Source organism: Artibeus jamaicensis, unplaced genomic scaffold (assembly GCF_021234435.1).
Source record: "Artibeus jamaicensis isolate MK-2021 breed Jamaican fruit bat unplaced genomic scaffold, CSHL_Jam_final contig_463, whole genome shotgun sequence".
Classification (NCBI taxonomy): domain Eukaryota; kingdom Metazoa; phylum Chordata; class Mammalia; order Chiroptera; family Phyllostomidae; genus Artibeus; species Artibeus jamaicensis.
Window position 1 is genome coordinate 307,704 of NW_026521841.1, and position 21,784 is coordinate 329,487.

The 21,784-nt window shown below is 41.1% G+C and overlaps 1 protein-coding gene across 3 annotated transcripts in view; it reads right to left on the minus strand.

Annotated features, from left to right (window-relative positions):
- Positions 1-6,744: 6,744 nt before the first annotated feature.
- Positions 6,745-21,784, minus strand: part of TSN (translin) — a 54,991-nt gene continuing 39,951 nt past the window's right edge. Inside the window, exon 6 of one of the 3 annotated variants that reach the window (XM_037145354.2) lies at positions 6,745-7,472. In XM_037145354.2, the coding sequence (XP_037001249.2) occupies positions 7,347-7,472 (126 nt within the window). In that variant the 3' untranslated portion in view covers positions 6,745-7,346. The remainder of the gene's footprint in view (positions 7,473-21,784) is intronic. The other 2 variants (XM_053666545.1, XM_053666546.1) reach the window with 2 other exon arrangements.

Consider the following 21,784-nt stretch of genomic DNA (forward strand, 5'->3'; position numbering starts at 1 on the left):
AGGAAGGGAATTTAAGGGGAAAAACGAGGAGGGATTTTGAAGAACAAGTATGAAAGACACAGGGATGAGGTCTGTGGGGGGGGGATGGGAGGGAGGTGGGGAGACAGGGTGGAGGGGGGGTTGGGATGGGAGAAATTGACAAAAGAAAACTGTACTTGAAAAATAACTCAATAAATTTAAAAAAAATTAAAAAAGTGAATATTAGGAAAAAAAAAAGAGGTGGGTCAGCCTCTGTGCCTTGACTCAGGGTAAGTCACATGATCAAAATACCTTTCACACAGAAATCATCCCCTGAACTTCTAAGACTCTGTTTTTAGAGAATTTGAAGGTTTCTGCTATATCAAAACATTAAAATGAAATCTCATTTTCAGATGTGAAAGATGAGTTAATTAATGAAATAGGGACAGAAAAGATGTCTGGTGAACCAAATTAATAAACAGAATTTTATATGGGAAAAAAAAAACCAATGATGGTGAAGGTAATGTTAATGGACACCACAGTGGACCCAGCACCTGAAGTGAGATCAATAGAAGAAGACACAAATTACGATGGACTTGGAGGAAATCTAGAACTCTACCATGCCTTCCTCACCCAGAAACTAATGCTTTCAAATTAAACCTATTTTCTATAGAAACATGTGGTTTTCCTCTGAACACAAAAATTAATCCCTTTGTATGTGGTCTTGTGATCCATCCTGCTCTATCCTTCCAGTCACCACTTGAATAATCCCACCAGCTTCAACAAAAGCTATGAAAATACCATAAGTAACCTGTGGCAAAGAGATGTCAAGTAATGTCTTCTACAACTGTCTGCAGACTTTTGACTGCATCCTTCACTAGTGTTGCAAGTTGTCTCAGAGTGTGTCTGCATTACCAAGTGTATAGTATATAGTTTTATGAATGAATTGTATTCAAAATTATGTGAAAAGTCTGAGGGGGCTTTGGGATTTTTGCTGCCTACATGAATGCCTAATCTGGTAATCCCAAAACACAAATGATGACCCCATAAATGGCATCATGAACTCTTTGAAGTTTACTTTTTATGTACTTTTTAAATTCATAAGGGCTACAGGTAAATGAAGAAAAAGTGATTCTTGTGGAAAGAAATTCATGAAATACAACAGCCATAGCTGGACCAGCTGCATATTCTTCAGGAAGAAGTATCTGGAGAAAAACTGCCATGACTTATCCATTTAAGCCATCTAAAATTACACAAGATTTATTGTATACCACCCACTTTTCAGAGATGCAAACCACATCTCATACCACTGAGGGGTTAATTCCATAAACCAAACTAGATGTTAGCAGAGTCACCTTGAGCCAAGAAGATCACCAGTGCCCACTTTCCGAAAAGCAGGTCTAAAATGTGTTATTTGATGTTATGCCAGGTAAGTGAGCAGGTAGGTCATCATGTAAATGATGGTTATACAGAAAAAGGCTGGTATCATACAACACATTATCTCAACAAATTCACTCAGAAATGGGGCTGCACATGGAAAGATAGGCATATTATATATATATATATACAGCTATAGCCTGATTCCAAAATGAATAGGCTATAGCTCCCACAATGTCACTCTCTCTCTCTCTCTGATTCTAGCTACTTTATTGCTAACAGCATGACTGTTAATTTATCATTTCTGAAATGGAAATAACCCTGTGTTCTAGTTCCCAAATGTGTTTTTCCTTTGGTCATTGATGAGCATTTGTTTCAACAAAACATTGAGGCACATGTAAACTGGTGTACCAGCAAAACATATTTCTGCCAACCAAGGCATTGTACAGATTCTTTGTTGGGATGTGTTCTTTTTCTTTGTGAAATCATTAAGTATTTGCCACTTTTTTAGAAATTTGGAATCTTAAGAAATTCCAGAGAAGATGGCAGTGAGGTAGGCGGGAGAGGTGCCCAGTTCTCCCTGTGCCCAGGTGGAACACCTAGCTGATCTTCTGAGGAACAGTGAACAGCCGACAGAATCCCAGATTTTATAAAATTTAAGGCCAAAAATTGTAGAGGACATTGCAAATCAGATGGTGAGGAGATTTGGCTGGCATGGTAAGGTCCCTGGGATCTGTGCAGGGACGTAGCCTGCAGTGGCTACCCAGCCCAGCACCTGCTGCAGGATATGTGGAGCATAGATAGATCACCAGTTCCCTCCACGACCATAGCAAGGAGAGTAACCTGGAACCAGCAGGGACCTGGATGCTGAAACTCACTGGGGTAATTTAGGGGACTGGTTTGTCTTGGCCTGGCAAATGTGACTCAGCTCTGTATGGAAAACCTACAGATGCAAAGTGGTGGGCAGGAGCCAGATCTTCAAACCGAGCTTTCCCGTGGGAATCAGGCCTAGAAAATACTCACAGACTGTTATGGCTTGCTCTTGCTAAAACTCCCTCACCCTGGTCTAAAGCAACAAATGTATATTGTTTATCCTTAGGTAACTTCCAAAAACCGTGTGAGCTCTTCTAAGGACAGAGCTAATGAGCTCATTGCCATCCCCCTCTGCATGCTATTATTATTTCCTTGATTGTACCTAAAATGTAGACTATAATGTTCTGTGTGATAGATGATAAATCTATGATGTAAGAACCCAGGAAAACAATAAAAGCCTGTCTAGGCAAGGGTTGGGGGGCTCCCCTCTTGAGGGAGTGGCTGAGGCACCATAGGCACTCTCCCCTTGAGAGAGTAGTCATGCCTGTTCCCTTTTTCCACACAGGGTTGTTGTTGCATGTGCATAGATTCTCATCGTAAACCACAACAGGCGGACTCTGCTGGACAGGATCTGCAACAGGATAATATGGACAAAGTGGGAGGCACACAGAGGTGGTATACATCCACTGGGACTATATACACAGCACCAGAGAAATTCAGATTCTGGGAAACACCTGGAGAAGGGAGGCATGAATACCTGATGGGGAGGGATGCAGCTCCTTGCCTTACTAGAGCAGATCTGGGGAAATCTGGCATAAGAAAGAATTCCTAAAAATCCTCAGAAACCTGCTCTGCTAAGAGTGCTTTCATTCATATGTTAAGGGTCTTAGCAGGAACTGAGTATGTCTCTCAAAGTTTCTGCAAACCCCCTTTCCTGACAGACACTGACTCAGACTAAGCCCTCAGATTTCTTTGAAATGTTATCTACTGTTTGACCCTTGCCACCCTGTATTCCTGTGTATTACAATCCAATAAAAGCCCCTGGAGGAAGGGGCTCAAGGCCCTTTATCTTCTGAGAAACTGGCCACATCTCCTCCCCAAGCAGATCATGTCTTGGTAGTTGTTTACTTTCATCCATGGTGGATGGGGGGACTTTTGGGAAAAGTCACCCCACAACAATATAAAAACAAAGAAATAAAGCCTTAATAAAACAACTCAGAACCAGATGCATTTTCCATTCAAGATGCAGGCATAGGAAGAAACCCTTCACTTCCTCACACAACCAAGAGGAGAATAATAACCAAACTAAAATAAATAAACAACCAGAAGTGCCACAAAATCAAACCGCATGGAACTCTGACGATCAAGGAATTAAAGAAACAGTCAACCAGACCAAGCATACCAGTAAGACAGGCAGAAGGAGAGAACCCATACTGAGGCTTTGTAATGCATGGGCAGGGCATGCCTAGAGAAAAGTGGTGTAGTAGTGGACTGTGTGGGTGGAACTGGATGAACAGGAAACTGAGAATCAGACCTGACTGTGGAGTACACTGGGGGTTGCCTTGGTGGAAGAAACTCTCAGTCTCACAGGAAGGTTCCTTGGAGAGTGGGCTAGAACCGAGAAGGTCACCTCCATTCCCCCTCTCTGGCCCCTCCCACACAGGGAGAAAAGGCAGAGATGGGCTGACACAGTGGAAAGTTTTGGCTGCATTAATGGGCAGGAGAGGCAGTGGCAGGTGGACCCAGTGAAGCAGCAGGTATTGGAGCTGGTGATCCCACATTTTTGTGTAGATAAACCAGAAGGAACCCCTCAGGAGGGAGACACCATGCAAACCATGGTTCCACCATGGAGAAGTAAAGCCTCAAAACCATTGACCACAAAAATCCGTGGGGGTAGAGGAGGTGAAAGAAATTCCCATACTCATAGGAGGGTCCATTGGAGCCACCCAAGGGGTTCTAGAATATACACAAATCAACCCATGCAGGAATCAGCAATGGAAGGGCTTAATTTGCTGGTGAGTATCAGAAGTGACTGAAAGCAGCGGAGAGTCGGGCAAGCAACTTTGGTCCCTCTCAGACCCTTCCCAATGTACAGCCCCACCACACAGTGATGTGGGTTGTCCTTGCCCTGGCAAATAACAAAGGCTCTACCCCTTACTACATAACAGGTGCTCTGAGACAAAAAAAAAAAAAATTACCATCTGGATGAAAGAACAGATCAGAGATCCAGAAAAAGTACAAGTAAGTGATGAAAAGATAGCTAACCTATCAGATGCACAGTTCAAAACACTGGTAATCAGGATGCTCACACAAGTGGTTTAGTATGATCATAAAATGGAGGAAGAAATGAAGGTTATGCAAAGCAAAATGAAGGAAAATGTACAGGGAACCAACAGTGACAGGAAGGGAACCTGGACACAAACAATGATATGGAACAAAAGGGAGAAATAAACCTTCAACCACAACAGAATGAAGAAACAAGAATTCAAAAACATGAGAGGAGAGCCTTAGGAACATCTGGGAGAATTTTCAACATTTCAACATCTGAATCATAAGGGTGCCCGAGGGAGAGGAAGAGCAAGAAATTGAACACTTATCTGAAATCTGAAAACAGAGATGAAAGAGAACTTCCATAATCTGGAAAAGGAAACAGACTTCCAGGAAGACCATGAAGGTTACAGACTCCCAAGAAATTTGGACCCAAGGAAGCACACACCAAGGCACATCATAATTACATTAACCAAGATCAAGGATAAGGAGAGAATCTTAAAAAAGACAAAGGAAAAGGAGGCAGTTACCTATGAAGGAGTTTCCATAAAACTATCAGCTGATTTCTCTAAAGAAACCATAGAAGCAAGAAGGGACTGGAAAGAAGTATTCAAAATCATGAAAGTCAAGGACCTACAAGCTAGACTACCCTGCCCAGCAAAGCTATTATTTAGAATGGCAGGGCAGATAAAGTGCTTCCCAGATAAGGGCAAGTTAAAGCAGTTCATCAACACCAAGCCCTCGTTATACCAAATGTTAAAGCAACTAGTTTAAGAAAAAGAAGATAAAAAATTTGTACAGTAAAATGATAAACTCACAACTCGCAACAACTGAACCTCAAAACAAAAACAAAAACAACAAGGTTATCTGGGAAGCACTTTATCTGCCCTGCCATTCTAAATAATAGCTTTGCTGGGCAGGGTACTCTAGTTTGTAGGTCCTGCTCCCACCATCAGCTGAAGGTGGGAGCAGGAAGGTGGGAGCGGGAGGTGGGGAGCAGAATGCAAGTAAAGGTACAGGGAATAAGAAGCACAAATGGTAGGTACAAAATAGACAGGGAGAGCTTAATAATAGTATAGGAAATGAAGAAGCCAAAGAACTTACATGTATAACCCATGGACCTGAACTAAGGTGGGGGAATACTGGTGGGAGGTGGAGTACAGGGAGGAGGGGAATAATAGAGACAAAAAAAAAGGGACAGCCATAATAGCATAATCAATAAAACAGATATAAAAAATGAGAAGGAAAGTCTCAAAGGATGCCACAGGTTTTAAAATTCATGAAAAAAGCAGTATGAACAGTTACATACGAGCACATTTGATGATCTAGATAAAATGGAGTTTTATCAATAACCTAGAGCTCCCAAGGCTCAACTAGAAAGAAACAGTGAAAGTCTACAGAGCAATTCCCAGCAGTGAAAGTGAAGCCATAATCAAAAGTCCCCAAAAAACAAAATCCTAGGACCAGATGGCTTATAGGTGAGCTCTGCCAAATATTTAAATAATAATTAGTACATTTTGTCTTCGAACTATTTTTAAAAGCACAGAAAAACAGTGGAGAGAGTGTGTGAGTCCTTTGTCACAGTGACTTTGTGTGTAAAGCAGTGAGAAGGTATTAGGACTTCATCTTGGGGGAATCCTTCCATAAATCTTCCCTTCCACTGTGCTTTCATCCCCAACCTAATACATTTTGTCTGTCTCCTGGGGTTGCTTCCTTGCATGGCATGTGGGTGTAGACCCAGTTAATAGCCAGATGGCAATTTGACATTCTTATCCTGTCTGGCAAAGAATCCACTAGAAAAATGGGAACAGGTGGATATGTAAAAGATTATCAGAGGCACTGAAGAGAAATAATTTAGAGTCTCTCAGAAAATGTGATGCCTGTGGGAGAGGCAGGAATATCACCAAGTTTCGCCATCCCTAACACTTTATCCTCTATTCCCTGAGTGACTGCATGTCCATAAGGTGAAGTGTGCAGATTGGCCCATGATCACATCAAAGTGGTTGGAATTAGGAAAATGGAATTTGCCACTACATCTGATGGGGGTTCGACATCCAAAATTTATAAAGAATGTAGAAAATTAACACCAAAACAGAAACTATCAAATTTTAAAAATTGGAAAAGAACATGAATAGACACTTCTGCAAAGGGGGCATAACAGGTCAATAGACATATGAAAATATTCTCAATATCAATAATCATTAGAGAAGTGCAAATTAAAAACTCATATTAATGATCAAGTGCCTTATGTTTTGAAGTGTTTCCTTTTGATGCAACCAAACTTACACAGTGATTTGCATAGTAAATTATTAACCAGTCTTTTCTTTAAAAAAGATTGTGTTTATTTGCTTTTAGAGAGAGGGGAATTGAGGGAGAAAAAAAGGGATAGCAACTTTAATGTGTGAGAGAATCATTCACCTGTTGCCTCTCAAGTGCTCCCAAAATAGGACATTAGCATATGCATCCCAGGTATGTGCCAGCGAACTTTGGGTTCACAGGGTAAAGCTCACTATGCTGAGCCACACCGGCTAGAGCAATAAAATTCTTTATTAATATTTATGATGTCACAAGTTTTAAAGTGGCAGTTAAGAATTACTGTGAATTATATTCACAATTAATATATTAACACATAGTATTATAAATGAAAATTACTACTTTTTAAAAATTCCATTCCACACACATTTGGAATAATGTGTTTATTATTCCAAACACATTTTGAGTCAAGTCCATTTTAATCTCAGTATTTCAGATAAAAATCACAAAATGTAAGTTTTAGACATTAAAAGGACCACCTATCTTGGGCACTTTCAAAATTTTAGACTTGGAACTATGTACACTTTCCGCTCTTCAAATCCTCTATGAGTGTACAAATAAACTCAAGGAGGATTTGGGTAAACCTGGAAAGGAAATGAACTTTCTCACCAGTGGTTCTAATCAGGTTTTATACAAGTGACTCTGTGGAACTTGACTTTACAGGGTCTAGCTGCATGTCCTTTTATGGCACAAACCACTGATGGTGAAGATACTGGTAATGAACACCACAGTGGAGCCAGCACCTGAAATGAGAACAAATAGAAGAAGACACAAATTAGGATTGACTTGGAGCAAATCGAGGATTCTGCCATGCCTTACTCACTCACAAACTAATGCTCTCCAATTAACCTATGTTCTGTAGAAACATGAGGTTTTTCTTCTGGATACAAAAGTCACTCCCTTTTTATATGGTCCTGTGTCCCATCCTGATCCATCCCACTAGTCACCATTCAAAAAATGTCACCGGATGCAAAAAAGACTATGAAAATACCATAAGTGACCTATGGCAAGAGATTTCAAATAATGACTTCTACAACTGCCTAACTCTTCTACTGAAACTGAGGTTAACAGATTTTATTCTGCCCCCTTCAATAGTGTTGCAGGTTGTCTCAGAATGTGTTTGCATTAGCAGGTGTACAATATACAGTTTTCAGAATGAATTGTATGCAAAATCATGAAAAAATCTGAGTGGGCCTTGGGATTTTGGCTCCTTATATGAATGCCTTATCTGGTCACTGCAAAACACCAATCAGGACCCCTTAAATGGCATCACAAGCTCCTTTAGAGTTGCTTTTCGTGTGCTTTTTGAAACTCATAATGGCCACAGGTAAATAAGCATAAAGATAAGCAATTTTTGAAAAGTTGAAATTTATGAAATATAACAACCACAGTTGGGCCAGCTGCATATTCTGCAGAAAAAAAGCATAAGGGAGAAACCTGCCATGACTTATGCATTTAAGCCATATGAAATTACACAAGGTTTATTTTTTACCATCAAATTTTCAGACATGCAAACTTTGTCTCATACAGATAAGGGGGTACTCCCATGACATGGACTAAATGTTGGCAGAGTCACCTTGAGCCAAGGGGATGACCCGTGCCCACTTTCTGAAAAGCAGGTCTGGAATGTGTTGTTTCATGTTATGCCACAAAAGTGAGAACTTAGGTAGTCATATAAACAATGCTTGTCCATAGGAAGATTGGTGTCATACAAGATTTTATCTCAACAGATTCACTCAGAAATGGGTCTGTGGATAAGAAAGACAGCCAGATGAAATATTTATACATCAAGAGCAGCCTGGATCACCTATGATCTTTAAGTCCACTTTGCTGGGACTCACACCGGGAACCTTCAGATTGACTTCTCAGTCTTCCCCTTGGGGCATGGAAGCAGGACCCCACATCTGCCATCTGGCTGCTCCTGTGCAAGTTGTTTCACTCAAATCATTGAGGCTTCCATTATGCCTACAGGTTCCTTTTTAGCCTTCTTTCAGGAAAGCAACCTTTGTTACTTCCCTGAAAAGACCACCACTAACCGCACAACCAACCAAAGTACCAGGCTTCTCTGGTGGGCACTCACTAGCTTTGCAAGTCAGTCCCAGTTCTGGTAATGACCAGAATCCATACATGCCTCCTTCAGGTGTGACATTCCACTCAAAATCTCAGTGAACAAAGCCACTATTAATGACTGGTCTTACTGGATTTATGCAAAGAAACCTTATGTTATCACTCACTCCTTCAAAATGCTAAATTCTGGAGGGATCAGGTAGTGAGAAAAATACAAAGTGTGAAGGAAAATCCTTCTCCGACCAAACTGAGATATGCCCTTAGACTTCCCTCTGGACTGAATTATAACCTTTTATTTTCAATCTCTCTGGGGTGCATACCATTGCAAGTCATAGTATTTGGCATTTCTCAACATGAAAAACATAGGCCAGTTGTAGGGAATCGCTTGACAGGACATGAAAATATAGTTCAGCATCCACGTGGAAAACCAGTGGGGGCAAGTCAGCAGCAGGATCACACCTGTGAAGAAGTTCTCCTGTGGAAAATCAGGCCTGCATTATACCTAGGCTGCTTTGTGACTTGCTCTTGCTGAAACTCTCTCACCCTGAGTTCAGACAGCAAGCACTTGCTGCATTGTCTTTAATGTAGCTTCCTGAAGTCTGTGTTAGTTCTCCCAAGGACTGAAGTGTAACCAGACCTGTTACTCTTGTCATTCCCTTGCATTTGCAACATTTCTCAATGTACTGACTTTACAAGTTTCAGTTCTAGAAGCCCTTGGGTGCTTCCTTGTCTTAATCCTTATTTGTGTTTTATGATGTGTGTGTGTGTGTGTATAATTTTCTTAAGATCACATTCGAGAATAGCAAATAATGGGTTTTAAAAGCTTAACAACTACAATTGATTTCACAAACAAAAAAGGGGGAGATGTTAGGAACCACCCTGCCTGGTTTCAGAAGCTGTAACACCTGCCATGGCTAAGGCTGAGTGAGCGACCGTTGGACCATAAGCCACTATGGAGACAAAGCTTATCTCCCTGGCAGAGGTGCTCCCTCTGCTCCTTTTACTTCACCCTTCCTGGCCCCCAGTGCTTGATCTGTTAGCAAAAGACAGGTAAAATTCCCCAAGGGCAGAACAACCTAAGACAAGCACAATCACAGGGAGGCCCCAGGGAAGGACTTGGGGGGACTATAGCAAAAGGAAGGGGTGATGAATCCTCACCTCTCAGCTTTGACATAGCCTGAGTCCTCATTCTGTCTCTGAGAAGTCTCCTAATCTCTTGGCCACCTTACTTCCCCTGCCTGACTTAAGCCTGAAACAATGACAGAGGGTAGTGCAGCTCTGTGCTGGAAAGCATAGGTTCCCCAGGTGATCAGGCCTAAGAAGGAATACATGAAATCCTGTGAAACCTGTTTTGCTAAGAATGCTCTCAATTAAATAATAAGGGTCTGAGCAGGAAATAAATTTGTTTCCCAAAGTTTTGTAGCCCTTTAGCTAACAGACCCTGACTCAGAATAAGCCCTAGTAGTTCTCTGTATATTATCTATTGTTTGATCCTTACTGCCTGACAGTGATTGATGAGCTTTACCTATATCCCTGGGCAAAATTAACCTAATAAAAGCCCATTGAAGAAAAGCTCTTGGTCCTTCTCCTTTGAGAGATCGGCCATCTTTCCTCCCCAAGCAGATCATGTCTTGGTAGACTTATTCTCATCCACAGTGGACAGGGGGCTTTGTGGACAAAGCTCCTCCACAGCAGGTCCCCAAGCGCAGTATTTCAGGGAGTATTGATTAGGCATCTAATTCAGGCCCAGGGTCCAAAAAAGCAAATAGTGAGGGAAGGGGTTGAGAATAACTTGCCTATTTTATAGCTCTGTGTGTTGGCTTTAAAAAAAAAGATTAGTATAATAATCAGTGTGTATTTATGAAATCCTGTTGATCATACAATTAAATATTTTATTAAATTGGAAGATTGCAACTTATCTGTAGTATGCAACCTAAATTCAACAAGAGTTGTTTTTTTTTATTTTATTGTTGTTCAATTACAGTTGTCTGCATTTACTCCCCACCACTCCCCACCCAGCCCAGCCAAACCTCCTCCCTACCTTGCTTCCATACCCCCTTGATTTTGTCCATGTGTCCTTTATAGTTGGTCCTGAAAACCCTTCCCCTCTTCCCTCCATTATCCCCTTTCACCTCTCCTCTGATTACTGTCAGACTGCTCTTAATTTTAATGCCTCTAGTTATATATTGCTTGTTTTTTCTTTTGTTGACTAGGTTCCAGTGAAAAATGAGATCATATGATAGTTGTCCCTTACCGCCTGGCTTATTTCACTCAGCATAATTCTCTCCAGTTCCATCCATGCTGTAGCAGAGGGTAGGATCTCCTTCTTTCTTTCTGCTGTGTAGTATTCCATCGTGTAAATGTACCATAGTTTTTTTATCCATTCACTTACTGATAGGCACTTATGTTGCTTCCAGCACTTGGCTATTGTAAATTGTGCTCCTATGGACATTGGGGTGCACAGGTTCAATTCAGGGGTTGGATATAATCCCAGAAGTGGATGTTTCAGAGTTCTTAGAATATAATCTCAGCAGTGGAATTGCTGAATTGAAAGGCAGTTTCATTTTTAGCTTTCTGAGGAAATTCCATACTGTTTTCCACAGTGGCTGCACCAGTCTGCATTCCCACTAACAGTGTACTAGGGTTTCCTTTTCTCCACATCCTCTCCAAAACTTGTTTGTTAATCTGTTTATGCTGGCCATTCTGACCATTGTAAAGTGGTATCTCACTGTGGTTTTAATTTGCATCTCTCTGAAGGCTAGTGATACTGAGAATCTTTTCATATGTCTATGGGCCCTTTGTATGTCCTCCTTGAAAAACTGTCTGTTCAAGTCTTTTGTCCATTTTTAATTGGACTATTTGTCTTCCTGGACTGGAGTCATATGGGTTCTTTATATATTTTGGAGATCAAACCCTTGTCCAAGGTATTATTGGCAAATATCTTTTCTCCCTGTTCAAGTGGGATTCATCCCAGGGATGCAAGGATGTTACAATATTTACATATCAATAAATGTAATACATCACATAAACAAAACAAAAGTCAACAACAGTTTTTTAAAATGGGATCAACCTGTATCCTTGATCAATTTTTCAATTGTGTGTGTGCGCATGCAATATCCCATCCATTTTGATTTCTACCATATATATGTTTCATCACTGCCTAGGATTCCTTCTAAAATCTTGCACATAATGATGCTCCTCTGTTGTTCTTGCTGCTATCTCCCTCCAGCCAACATACCATCTTTTTCTCTGAAAGTGGACTTCACCTCCCACCATCCCCAAGCAGTTTGTCAAGCTAGAATTATTCACTGAACATCCAGAGCCCTTCCACTTGATTGTTTTATCCCACAATGCCAGAAACATCATGTTATGTCTTTTCATCTGTGTTTTATGTGGAGTTTCTCCCAGACCAACTGCTTCTCAATCAAACTGCACTTCAGGCCTTGGTACACTGCTTGGCATACAGTAAATGCCATTACTGGTTTGAAAAATACTAGTAATCTGAATGAGGTACTCATTGTGACAGAAAACTTTAGTCCTGAATCAAAAGCCATTCTCCTCTGAGGGTACACAGCTGGACAGCCTCTCCCAGCCTTTCTTGTGAACACATGGCAGTGTCATCCCCTGCCAATGCAAGAAGAAAGACACTACTATGTGCCATCATACACCTGACCTATAAAATCCTCCCACATCTCTCTCCCTTTGCCATATCAATGGCAAGGATGAAGAACATTCTCAGCAATCAGATCACTGACATCCCAGAAAATGTCATCCTCGCTCTAAAGGGATGCACAGTTATTGCGAAAAGCCCTAGAGGCACACTGCAGAAGGACTTCGGTCACATCAATATACAACTTAGTCTCCTTGGGGTGAAAAAGAAGATGCTCCAGGTTGACATATGGTAGGGAAATAGGAACTGCCACCATCTGGACTATCTGCAGTCATGTACAGAACATGGTCGGGGGTGTTATATGGGGCTTCCATGACAAGATGAGGTCTGTGCACACCCATTTCCTATCAACATCATTATTAATAAGAATAAGGGTACAGGAAACCCTAGTCATTGCTGACAGGAATACAAATGGTACAACCCCTTCAGAAGTTATCTTGCCAGGTTCTAGGGAAGCAAAGCATAGTGTCATCATATGGTACATCAGTTGTGCCACACGGTACTGACTTAACACACAACCACATAAAAAACTAAGATAATACATGAGGCAGTTTTATTCACAAAATAAAGGCCAAAACCTGCAAGGACCCAAGATGATCTTTAATAGGTGAACAATAACCAAGTGTGGCACCGTGGTTCGGGACACCAGAGGCACACAGGCCTACGGCACAGACAGAGGAACAGGAAAGGGAAACCCTGGGTGTCTAGATGGACTAAAGGTGGAGAAAATGTAGATAAACTTGAGCTGGTATAATCTGAAACACAGAAGATAGACATACTCAACCCTGGCTGGTGTAGCTCAGTGGATTGAGTGCGGGCCTGTGAACCAAACGATCGCGGTCCGATTCCCAGTCAGGGCACATGCCTGGGTTGCAGGCTGGTTCCCTGCAGGCCAGTTCCCAGCAGGGGACGCACGAAAGGCAACCATACATTGATGTTTCTCTCCCTCTCTCCTTCGCTCCTTCCCCTCTAAAGATAAATAAATAAAATCTTAAAAAAAAAAGAAGATAGACATACTCAAAAGATGGAATAGGCCCTGGCTGGTGTAGCTCAGTGGATTGAGCAGAGGCCTGTGAGCCAGAGGATTGTGGTTCGATTCCTAGTCAGGGCACATGCCTGGGTTGCAGGTTAGTTCCCAGCAGGGGAAGCACAAGAGGCAACCATACATTGATATTTGTCTCCCTTTCTCCTTCCCTTCCCCTCTAAAAATAAATAAGTAAAATCTATTTTAAAAAAAAGATGGAATAGAATGCAGACACATGCATCCTATTGCAGTGAGAAATGTCAGGTATGGAACCATGTGCAGGCCCAGTAGTTAGAGAAACTTGAGAAAAGATCTGTGCTGCAGGAACAGGGGAAAGTGACACTAGTTGCCTAAAATTAGTTTTAGGAACAGGAGAAGGAGACTCATGTGGGTTGGCATGAGCTGCAGGAACAAGGAATGGAAACTTTTGAGGACTGCATTGGACAGCATACACAGACATACATGGGGTACACTTACATGAGATGGTGCTACTGCCCAGAAGATACTGGCTCAGAGACATGAAGGCTGGTATGGCTTCAGGCATATGGGATGGAGACATTACAGGGCAGATATGGCTGCAGGTACAGAGTTTGTAAATACACTAGGGAAGGCAGGGGATGCCATCTAAATCTGTGCTTACAAGGAAATTATGCATAGTGTTAAACGAATGTATTAGAATGGAAGAAAAATAATCAATCATCAGTTTCCATTCCAAAAAATTAAAAACAGGGACTACATCAAATTAAAATGTTTTTTTCACAACAAAAAAACAACCCACAGATTAAAGAAGATATTACCAATAATACCAATAATAAAAGGTTAATATACAAAATTTAATTTCCAGCTAAGATGGAAGTGTAGGTAGACACACTGTGCCTCCTCCCATAACAAAAACGAAGACAACAAATTTAAAAACAAAAAATAACCAGAACTGCCAGAAAATTGAACTGTATAGAAGTCCAAAAACCAAGCAGTTAAAGAAACATTTATCCAAACCAGAAGGGGGTGCAAAGACAGGCAGGCAGGCGGAGAGGACTCACAGCAAAGCAGTGGCTGAGGACCAGTGCAGGCAAGGCAGCAGCTGGCAGACCCAGTGAGGCAGCAGCTGGCATAGCAGGCAGTTCCACATTTGCATGGGGATAAACTGGGAGGAATAACTGGGGAGCAAGATAGACCATGAAACTCAGGAGTCCAGTGCAGAAAAATAAAGCCTCAAAACTTTTGACTGAAAAAACCTGTGAGGGTTGCAGACATGGGAGAGACTCCCAGACCCACAGGAGAGTTTGCTGAAGAGACCCACAGGGTCCTAGAACATAACAAAATCACCCACCTGGAAATCAGCACCAGAAGGGCCCAATTTGCTTGTAGATAGTGATGAAGGTAACTGAAAGCTGGCCAAGAGCCAAACAATAGGCATTGTTCCCTCTCAGACCACTCCCCCACAGAGTCACAATGTAGCCATGTGGGTTGCCCTACCCTGATGAACACCTAAGGTTCCATCTTTTACTATACATTATAAGTGCACTGAGACAAAAAAAAAATGGCCCAAATGAAAGAACAGATCAAAGCTTGAGAAAAAATATATAACTAAGCAATGAAAAGATAGCCAACCTATCAGATGCACAGTTCAAAATACTGGTAATCAGGATACTCACAGAACTGGTTGACTATGGTCACAAAGTCGAGGGAAAAAAAATGAGGGTATGAAATAAAGAAAAATAAAGGGAAATGTACAGGGAAACAACAGAGACAGGAAGAAAACTGGACTCAAATCAATGATTTGGGGCAGAAGGAAGAAATCATTATTCAACCAGAACTAGGAGGAAACAAGAATTCAAAAATATGAGGAGAGGCTTAGGAACCTCTGAGACAACTTTAAATGTTCTAACACCCAAATCATAGGGATGCCAGAAGGAGAAGAGGAAAAGCAAGATATTGAAAACTTATTTGAACAAATAATGGAGTACTTCCCCAATCTGGTGAATAGACTTCCAGGAAGTCCAGGAAGCTCAGAGAGTCCCAAAGAAGTTGAACCTAAGGAAACACACACCAAGATACATCATAATTACACTATCCAAGATTAAAATCAAGGAGAGAATCCTAGAAGCAACAAGAGACAAGGAGACAGTTACCTAGAAAGGAGTTCCCATCAGACTGTCAGTGGATTTCTTAAAAGAGACTTTACAGGCAAGAAGGGGCTGGAAGGAAGTATTCCAAGTCATGAAATCCAAAGACCTACAACCAAGATTACTCTATCCAGCAAAACTTTCATTTAGAATGGAAGGACAGATAAAGTGCTTCTCAGATAAGATCAAATTCAAGGAGTTCATCATCACCAAGCCCTTATTATATGAAATGTTAAAGGCACTTACAACCAATCAGAACAAGAAGAAAAAAGATGCCAAAAAATGAAGGATAGTATAAGCAGCTCCTGGGACATTTTCAAGCATTCCAAGATTTACATAATAGGGGTACCAGAAGAAGAGAAAGAGCAAGAAATTGAGAATCTATTTGAAAACATAGTGAAAGAAAACTTTCCTAATTTGATGAAGGAAATAAACATTCAAATCCAGGAAGCACAGGGAGTCCCAAACAAGATAGATGCAAAGAGGCCTACACCAAAACACACCATAATTAAAATTCCAAAGGTAAGAGTCAAAGAGACTCTTAGAAGAAGCAAGAGATGACACTTAGTTACTACAAGCTGCTTATACTATCCTTCATTTTTTGGCATCTTTTTTCTTCTTGTTCTGATTGGTTGTTTTTTGCTTATTTATGTTCCAATCATTGATCTGATTCTCAGCTTCATCCATTCCACTGTTTTTTCCCCCTATGAATTGTTCTTTATTTCAATTAGTGTGTCCTTCATTTCTGACTGGATCTTTTTTGTACTATTGAGATCCTCAGTAAATTCTTTGAGCATCCTTGTCAGTGTTTTGAACTCTGCATCTGAATGATTACTTATCTTCATTTTGTTTAGTTCTTTTTCTGGAGTTTTGATCTGTTCTTTCATTTGGGCCAAGACTGTCAACTGATTTCTCAAAAGAAACTATGAAGTCTAAAAGGGACTGGCAAGAAATCTTTACAGTCATGAAAAGCTGGGACCTACAGCCAAGATTGCTCTGCCCAACAAAGCTATCATTTTAAATCAAAGAGAAGATAAAGAGCTTCCCAGACAAGAAAAAACTAAAGGAGTTCATCATCACCACACCATTATTATACAAAATGTTAACGGGACTTAATCAAGAAAAAGAAGATCAAAACAATGAACAATAAAATGGCAATAAATACATATCGACAACTGAATCTAAAAAAACCCTAAGCAAACAAAAACAGAGACAAATCATGGATACAAAGAGCACTTTGATGTCTTCCAAATGGAAGAAGGGTATGGGGGAATTGGGTAAAGAGGTTAGGGGATTAGGAAGTAGCAATAGGTAATTACAGTATAGCCATGGTGCTGTAAAGTACAGCATAGGAAATGAAACAGCTAAAGCATGTATATGCATGACCCATGAACATGAACAATGGTTTGGGGATTGCCTGAAGGAGTAGGGGGTGTTAAGTGGAGGGGGAGAAAAGGGAAATATTTGGGGCAATCGTAATAGCATAATCAGTAAAATATAATTTAAAAAAATAAAATATAGCCCTAGCTGGCATGTCTCAGTGGATTAAGTGCCAGCCTGCAAACTAAAGGGTCGACAGTTTGATTCCCAATCAGGGTACATGCCTGGGTTGCAGGCCAAGTCCTCAGTTGAGAGTGCATGAAAGGCAACCACACATTGAAGTTTCTCTCCCTCACTTTCTCCCTCCCTTCCCTCTATCTAAAAATAAATAAATAAATAAATATTTTAATAAAATATAGGCATATGAAAAGATGTTCAATGTCAATAATCATCAGAGAAATGCAAATTGAAACCAAAATGAGGATATCACATCACACGTGTCAAATTGGCTATCATCAATGTGAGTAAATCAAAAGTGACAACTTTTGGTGAGAGTGTGGAGAAAAGGGAACCCTCACGCACTTTGGTAGAAATGCAGATTGGTGGAAATACTATGAAAAACAATACGGAGGTTCCTCAAAAAATTAAAAATGAAACTATCTTATGATCCAGTGATTCCTCTTCTCTGTACATACCCCAAAAAACTCAAAATACTTTTTCAAAGACTATGCACCCCTATATTCACTGCACCATTAATTCCAATAGTCATAATATGGAAGCAACCCAAGTGCCCATAAATAGACAAATGGATAAAAAAGCTGTGGCACATATATATATGATAAAATATTACTTGGCCATAAAAAAGAATGAAATGTCACCATTTGTAATAGCATGAATAAATCTAAAGGGTATTATGCTTAGAGAAATAAGTCAGAGAAAGACAGTGATTTTACTTATATGTGGAATTTAAAGAGCAAAATAAACAAAAATAGAAACAAACTTATGAGTACAGTGCTCAGACAGAAGGTTGCCAGAGGAGAGAAGGTTGGGTTAAGAAAGGTGAAATGATTAAGGACTACAAAACAGTCACTGGGATGTAAAGTACAGTACAGGAAATATATTCAATAATATTTTAACAACTATGTATGGTACAAGGTAAGCACTTGAAATATCAAAGGGACCACTTTGTAAATGATATGATTGTTTAACCACTTTTCTGTACGCCTGAAACTAATACAAATTATTGAATGTAAACTATAATTAAAGGAGAATTTAAGAGAGAGATATTGGGCACTGTGCTTTCCCTGCTTGGGGTGCAGTGCTAATGCTGACCACCAGGGGTATTTGAGTGCAGGATCCCTTGCTGTCCATTTCCCTGTCCCAAAACAAATGTGTGCTTCCTAACACGTTTGTTAGCATTCTTAACATTTCCTCCTAATATCTAAGCGAGTCAATGTTGGGATGACTCCTCTTATCTCTTGCATCAGCAACTCTATTCTGAGCATGTTAACAATGTCCATGATTTAAAAAATCAATAGCATCCCTGCCCTCTAGGTGCTCACAGCTTGGAGGGCAAGGTGGACAAACCCACAAAACAAAAACAAACAAAAGAACTGATGCCACTTCAAAATACACCAGGAAGCCACCAGAAATGCTAGGCTTCAGCAGATCAGAGGGTCTGAAAAGACTGTACTGATGTGTCATCTCTATTCTCAGCAGCACAAGAGAAAGCCAGTCCTGCACAAGTCTAAAGATAGTTAGCCTGGAAAAAAGCACAACTGAGCAAGGACTGACAAGAATGTATTTGGGCAGAGAAGAGATCAGAAAAAAAAGACCATTTTGACTGCAGAAAATTTAAAAGGAAATAGAAAAGGGTAGGGCCAGGGTCTGGTGCAGGCATGGCTGTATCCATGTCATATTGCCATGTGACGGCATTGACCCACACTTAGTATTTAAACCAATAAACGCAGACTCCCTCAGAGTTTCTGTGGGTAAGGAATCAAGCACGCCTCAGTGGATGGATGCTCCTGCCAGTGCTCTCAGTTCCCTGGGGCTGCGGTCCCAACTGCAGGAGGATCTTAGCTCACTCAGGGAGTACTGGTGGGATTCCATGTGGATGGGAGTTCTGACTTCCTCTCAGTCTGCTGGCCTGAGCAAGGCCTCAGAGCAAGGCCACATGGTCCTCAACAGGTATCAACTCATAACTAGAGCCTTATTCACCAGTGTGATGAGTCTGAGAAAGAAACCAAGAGGGAACATGGTTCTAAGTGACTGAGAGATTCAGCACTGACTTTTTATAACCACATCTTGGCAATAACATTGGATCATTTTGCTCTCCTCTCTGAAGTCATTGAATTCATTCTACACTTAAGGGGAGAAGAATACACAAGGAAATGCCCACCAGAATCTGAGGATCACAGGAAGCCACTAGAGGCACAAGTGGAATGCCCCAAGAGGTTCATGCCTTTCCCAAAATCACAGACTAGTAAGAAGGCAGTCCTAGGTATGAACACTATTCTTTGTCCTCAAAGTGCAGTCCTGCCTGCACAAGGGCTTTTTTGGGAGCTCTGGAGGAGCTTGTGCTGCTATACCCATGCACAGACATGGAAATGGCATGCACCCCTGCCCATACCTCACCCTGTGTGGAGTCAAGGCACTTTTATACTGAGCCAGCCCTAACACAGTTCTAGCATGGCATCCCTTCTCATCCCTTATTTGATACTTGAGAAAATGAGGCCCACAGACAGGCAGACACATGAGAAGCAGACTGGGGAAAAGTTGGGTTCCAACCTGCCAGGTCAAGGCTCTGTCCTTTCCCATAGGTTTGGTGTTAGAAATCAGAGATCCAAATGTTTTGAGAAAGTTTTGCTTATTTCTCCCACATTGGGGATGTTTTTTTTTTTTTCTGGGCATCCAGATTTTGAGCCCCAGAAACACACAAACACATCCACACTCACACGCACAGTAGGTAAGAACTATGTGTTCCTACTGTGTGTTTTTACACATATAATAAGAACTATGGATGGGAACAGAAAAGAAGCATACACACAAAGTGACAGGAAAAAGGAAAAAGACTATAAAGGCACTACCCACATGTGACAGCACTCCTTGTTTTATAGGTATTATTCCACAACTGCCTGTGGATATCCCTAGAAAGTACATGCCAAAATTAAAATTAAGGACTTCTGGCCAAGACCGAGGCATAGGTAGACACACTGTGCCTCCTTGCACAATCAAAAGAAGGGCAATGACAATTTAAAAACAAAAAACAACCAGAACTGACAGAAAATTGAACTGCATGGAAGTCCGACAACTAAGGAGTTAGAGAAGAAACATTCATCCAGACTGGTAGGAGGGCAGAGACGGGCAGCCGGTTAGAGAGGACTTGAGGCGAAGCGGCAGCTGGAGGACCCGGCAAGGCAGCGGCTAGTCGAACAGGTGGTCCCACATTCACAGGCAGATAAACTGGGAGGAACTGGGGAGTGAGACAGACTGGGAAACCCAGGACTCCAGCGTGGGGAAATAAAGCCTCAAACCTCTGACTGAAATCACCAGTGAGGGTTAAGGCAGCAGTGGGAGAAACTCTCAGCCTCACAGAAGAGTTCATTGGAGAGACCCCACAGGGTCCTAAAATGTACACAAACTCACCCAGCCAGGAATCCAGCACCAGCAGGGCCCAATTTGATTGTGGGTAGTGGGAGAAATGACTGAAATCCAGCAGAGAGCAGAGCAAGCACCATTGTTCCCTCTCAGACCTCTCCCCACATACAGAATCACAATGCAGCAATGTGGGTTGCCCCGCCCTGGTGAACACCTAAGGCTCTGCCCTTTACTACATAACAGGTGCACTGAGACCAAAACAAACAAACAAACTAACAAAAAAACCCTGGCCCAAATTGAAGAACAGATCAAAGTTCCAGAAAAAAATCCAACTAAGCAACAATGAGATAACCAACCTAGAGTATGGTCACAAATTAGATTAAAAAATGAAGGCTATGCTACATGAAATAAATAAAAATGTACAGGGAACCAATAGTGACTGAAAGGAAACTGGGACTCAAATCAGTGGTTTGGAGCAGAAGGAAAAAAGAAACATTCAACCAGAAAAGAATGAGAAACAAGAATTCAAGAAAATGAGAAGCTTAGAAACCTCCAGGACATCTTTAAACGTTCCAACATCCGAATCATAGGGATACCAGAAGAAGAGTAAGAGTAAGAAATTGAAAACTTATTTGAACAAATAATAGAGAACTCCCTAAACTGGCAAAGAAAATAGACTTCCAGGAAGTCCAGGAAAATCAGAGAGCCCCAAAGAAGTTGGACCTAAGGAAACATACACCAAGGCACATCATAATTACATTACCCAAGATTAAAGATAAAGAGAAAATCTTCAAAGCAGCAAGAGAAAGGGAGACAGTTACCTACAAAGGAGTTCCCATCAGACTGTCAGCTGATTCCTCAAAAGAAGCCTTACAGGCAAGAAGGGGCTGGAAGGAAGTACGCCAAGTCATGAAAGGCAAGGACTTACATCCAAGATTGCTCTATCCAGCAAAACTTTCATTTAGAATGGAGGGGCAGAAAAAGTGTTTCTCAGGTAAAGTCAAGTTAAAGGAGTTATCATCACCAAGCCATTATATGAAATGTTAAAGGTACTTACTAAGAAAAAGAAGATAAAAAATATGGAGAGTAAAATGACAGCAAACTCACAGTTATTAACAACCACAAAAATAATAACTAAGCAAACTAGAACAGGAACAGAGCCACAGAAATGGAGATCAAATGGAGGGTTATCAGCAGGGGAGTGTGTTGGGAACCACCCTGCCTGGTTCCAGAAGCTGTAACCCCCCA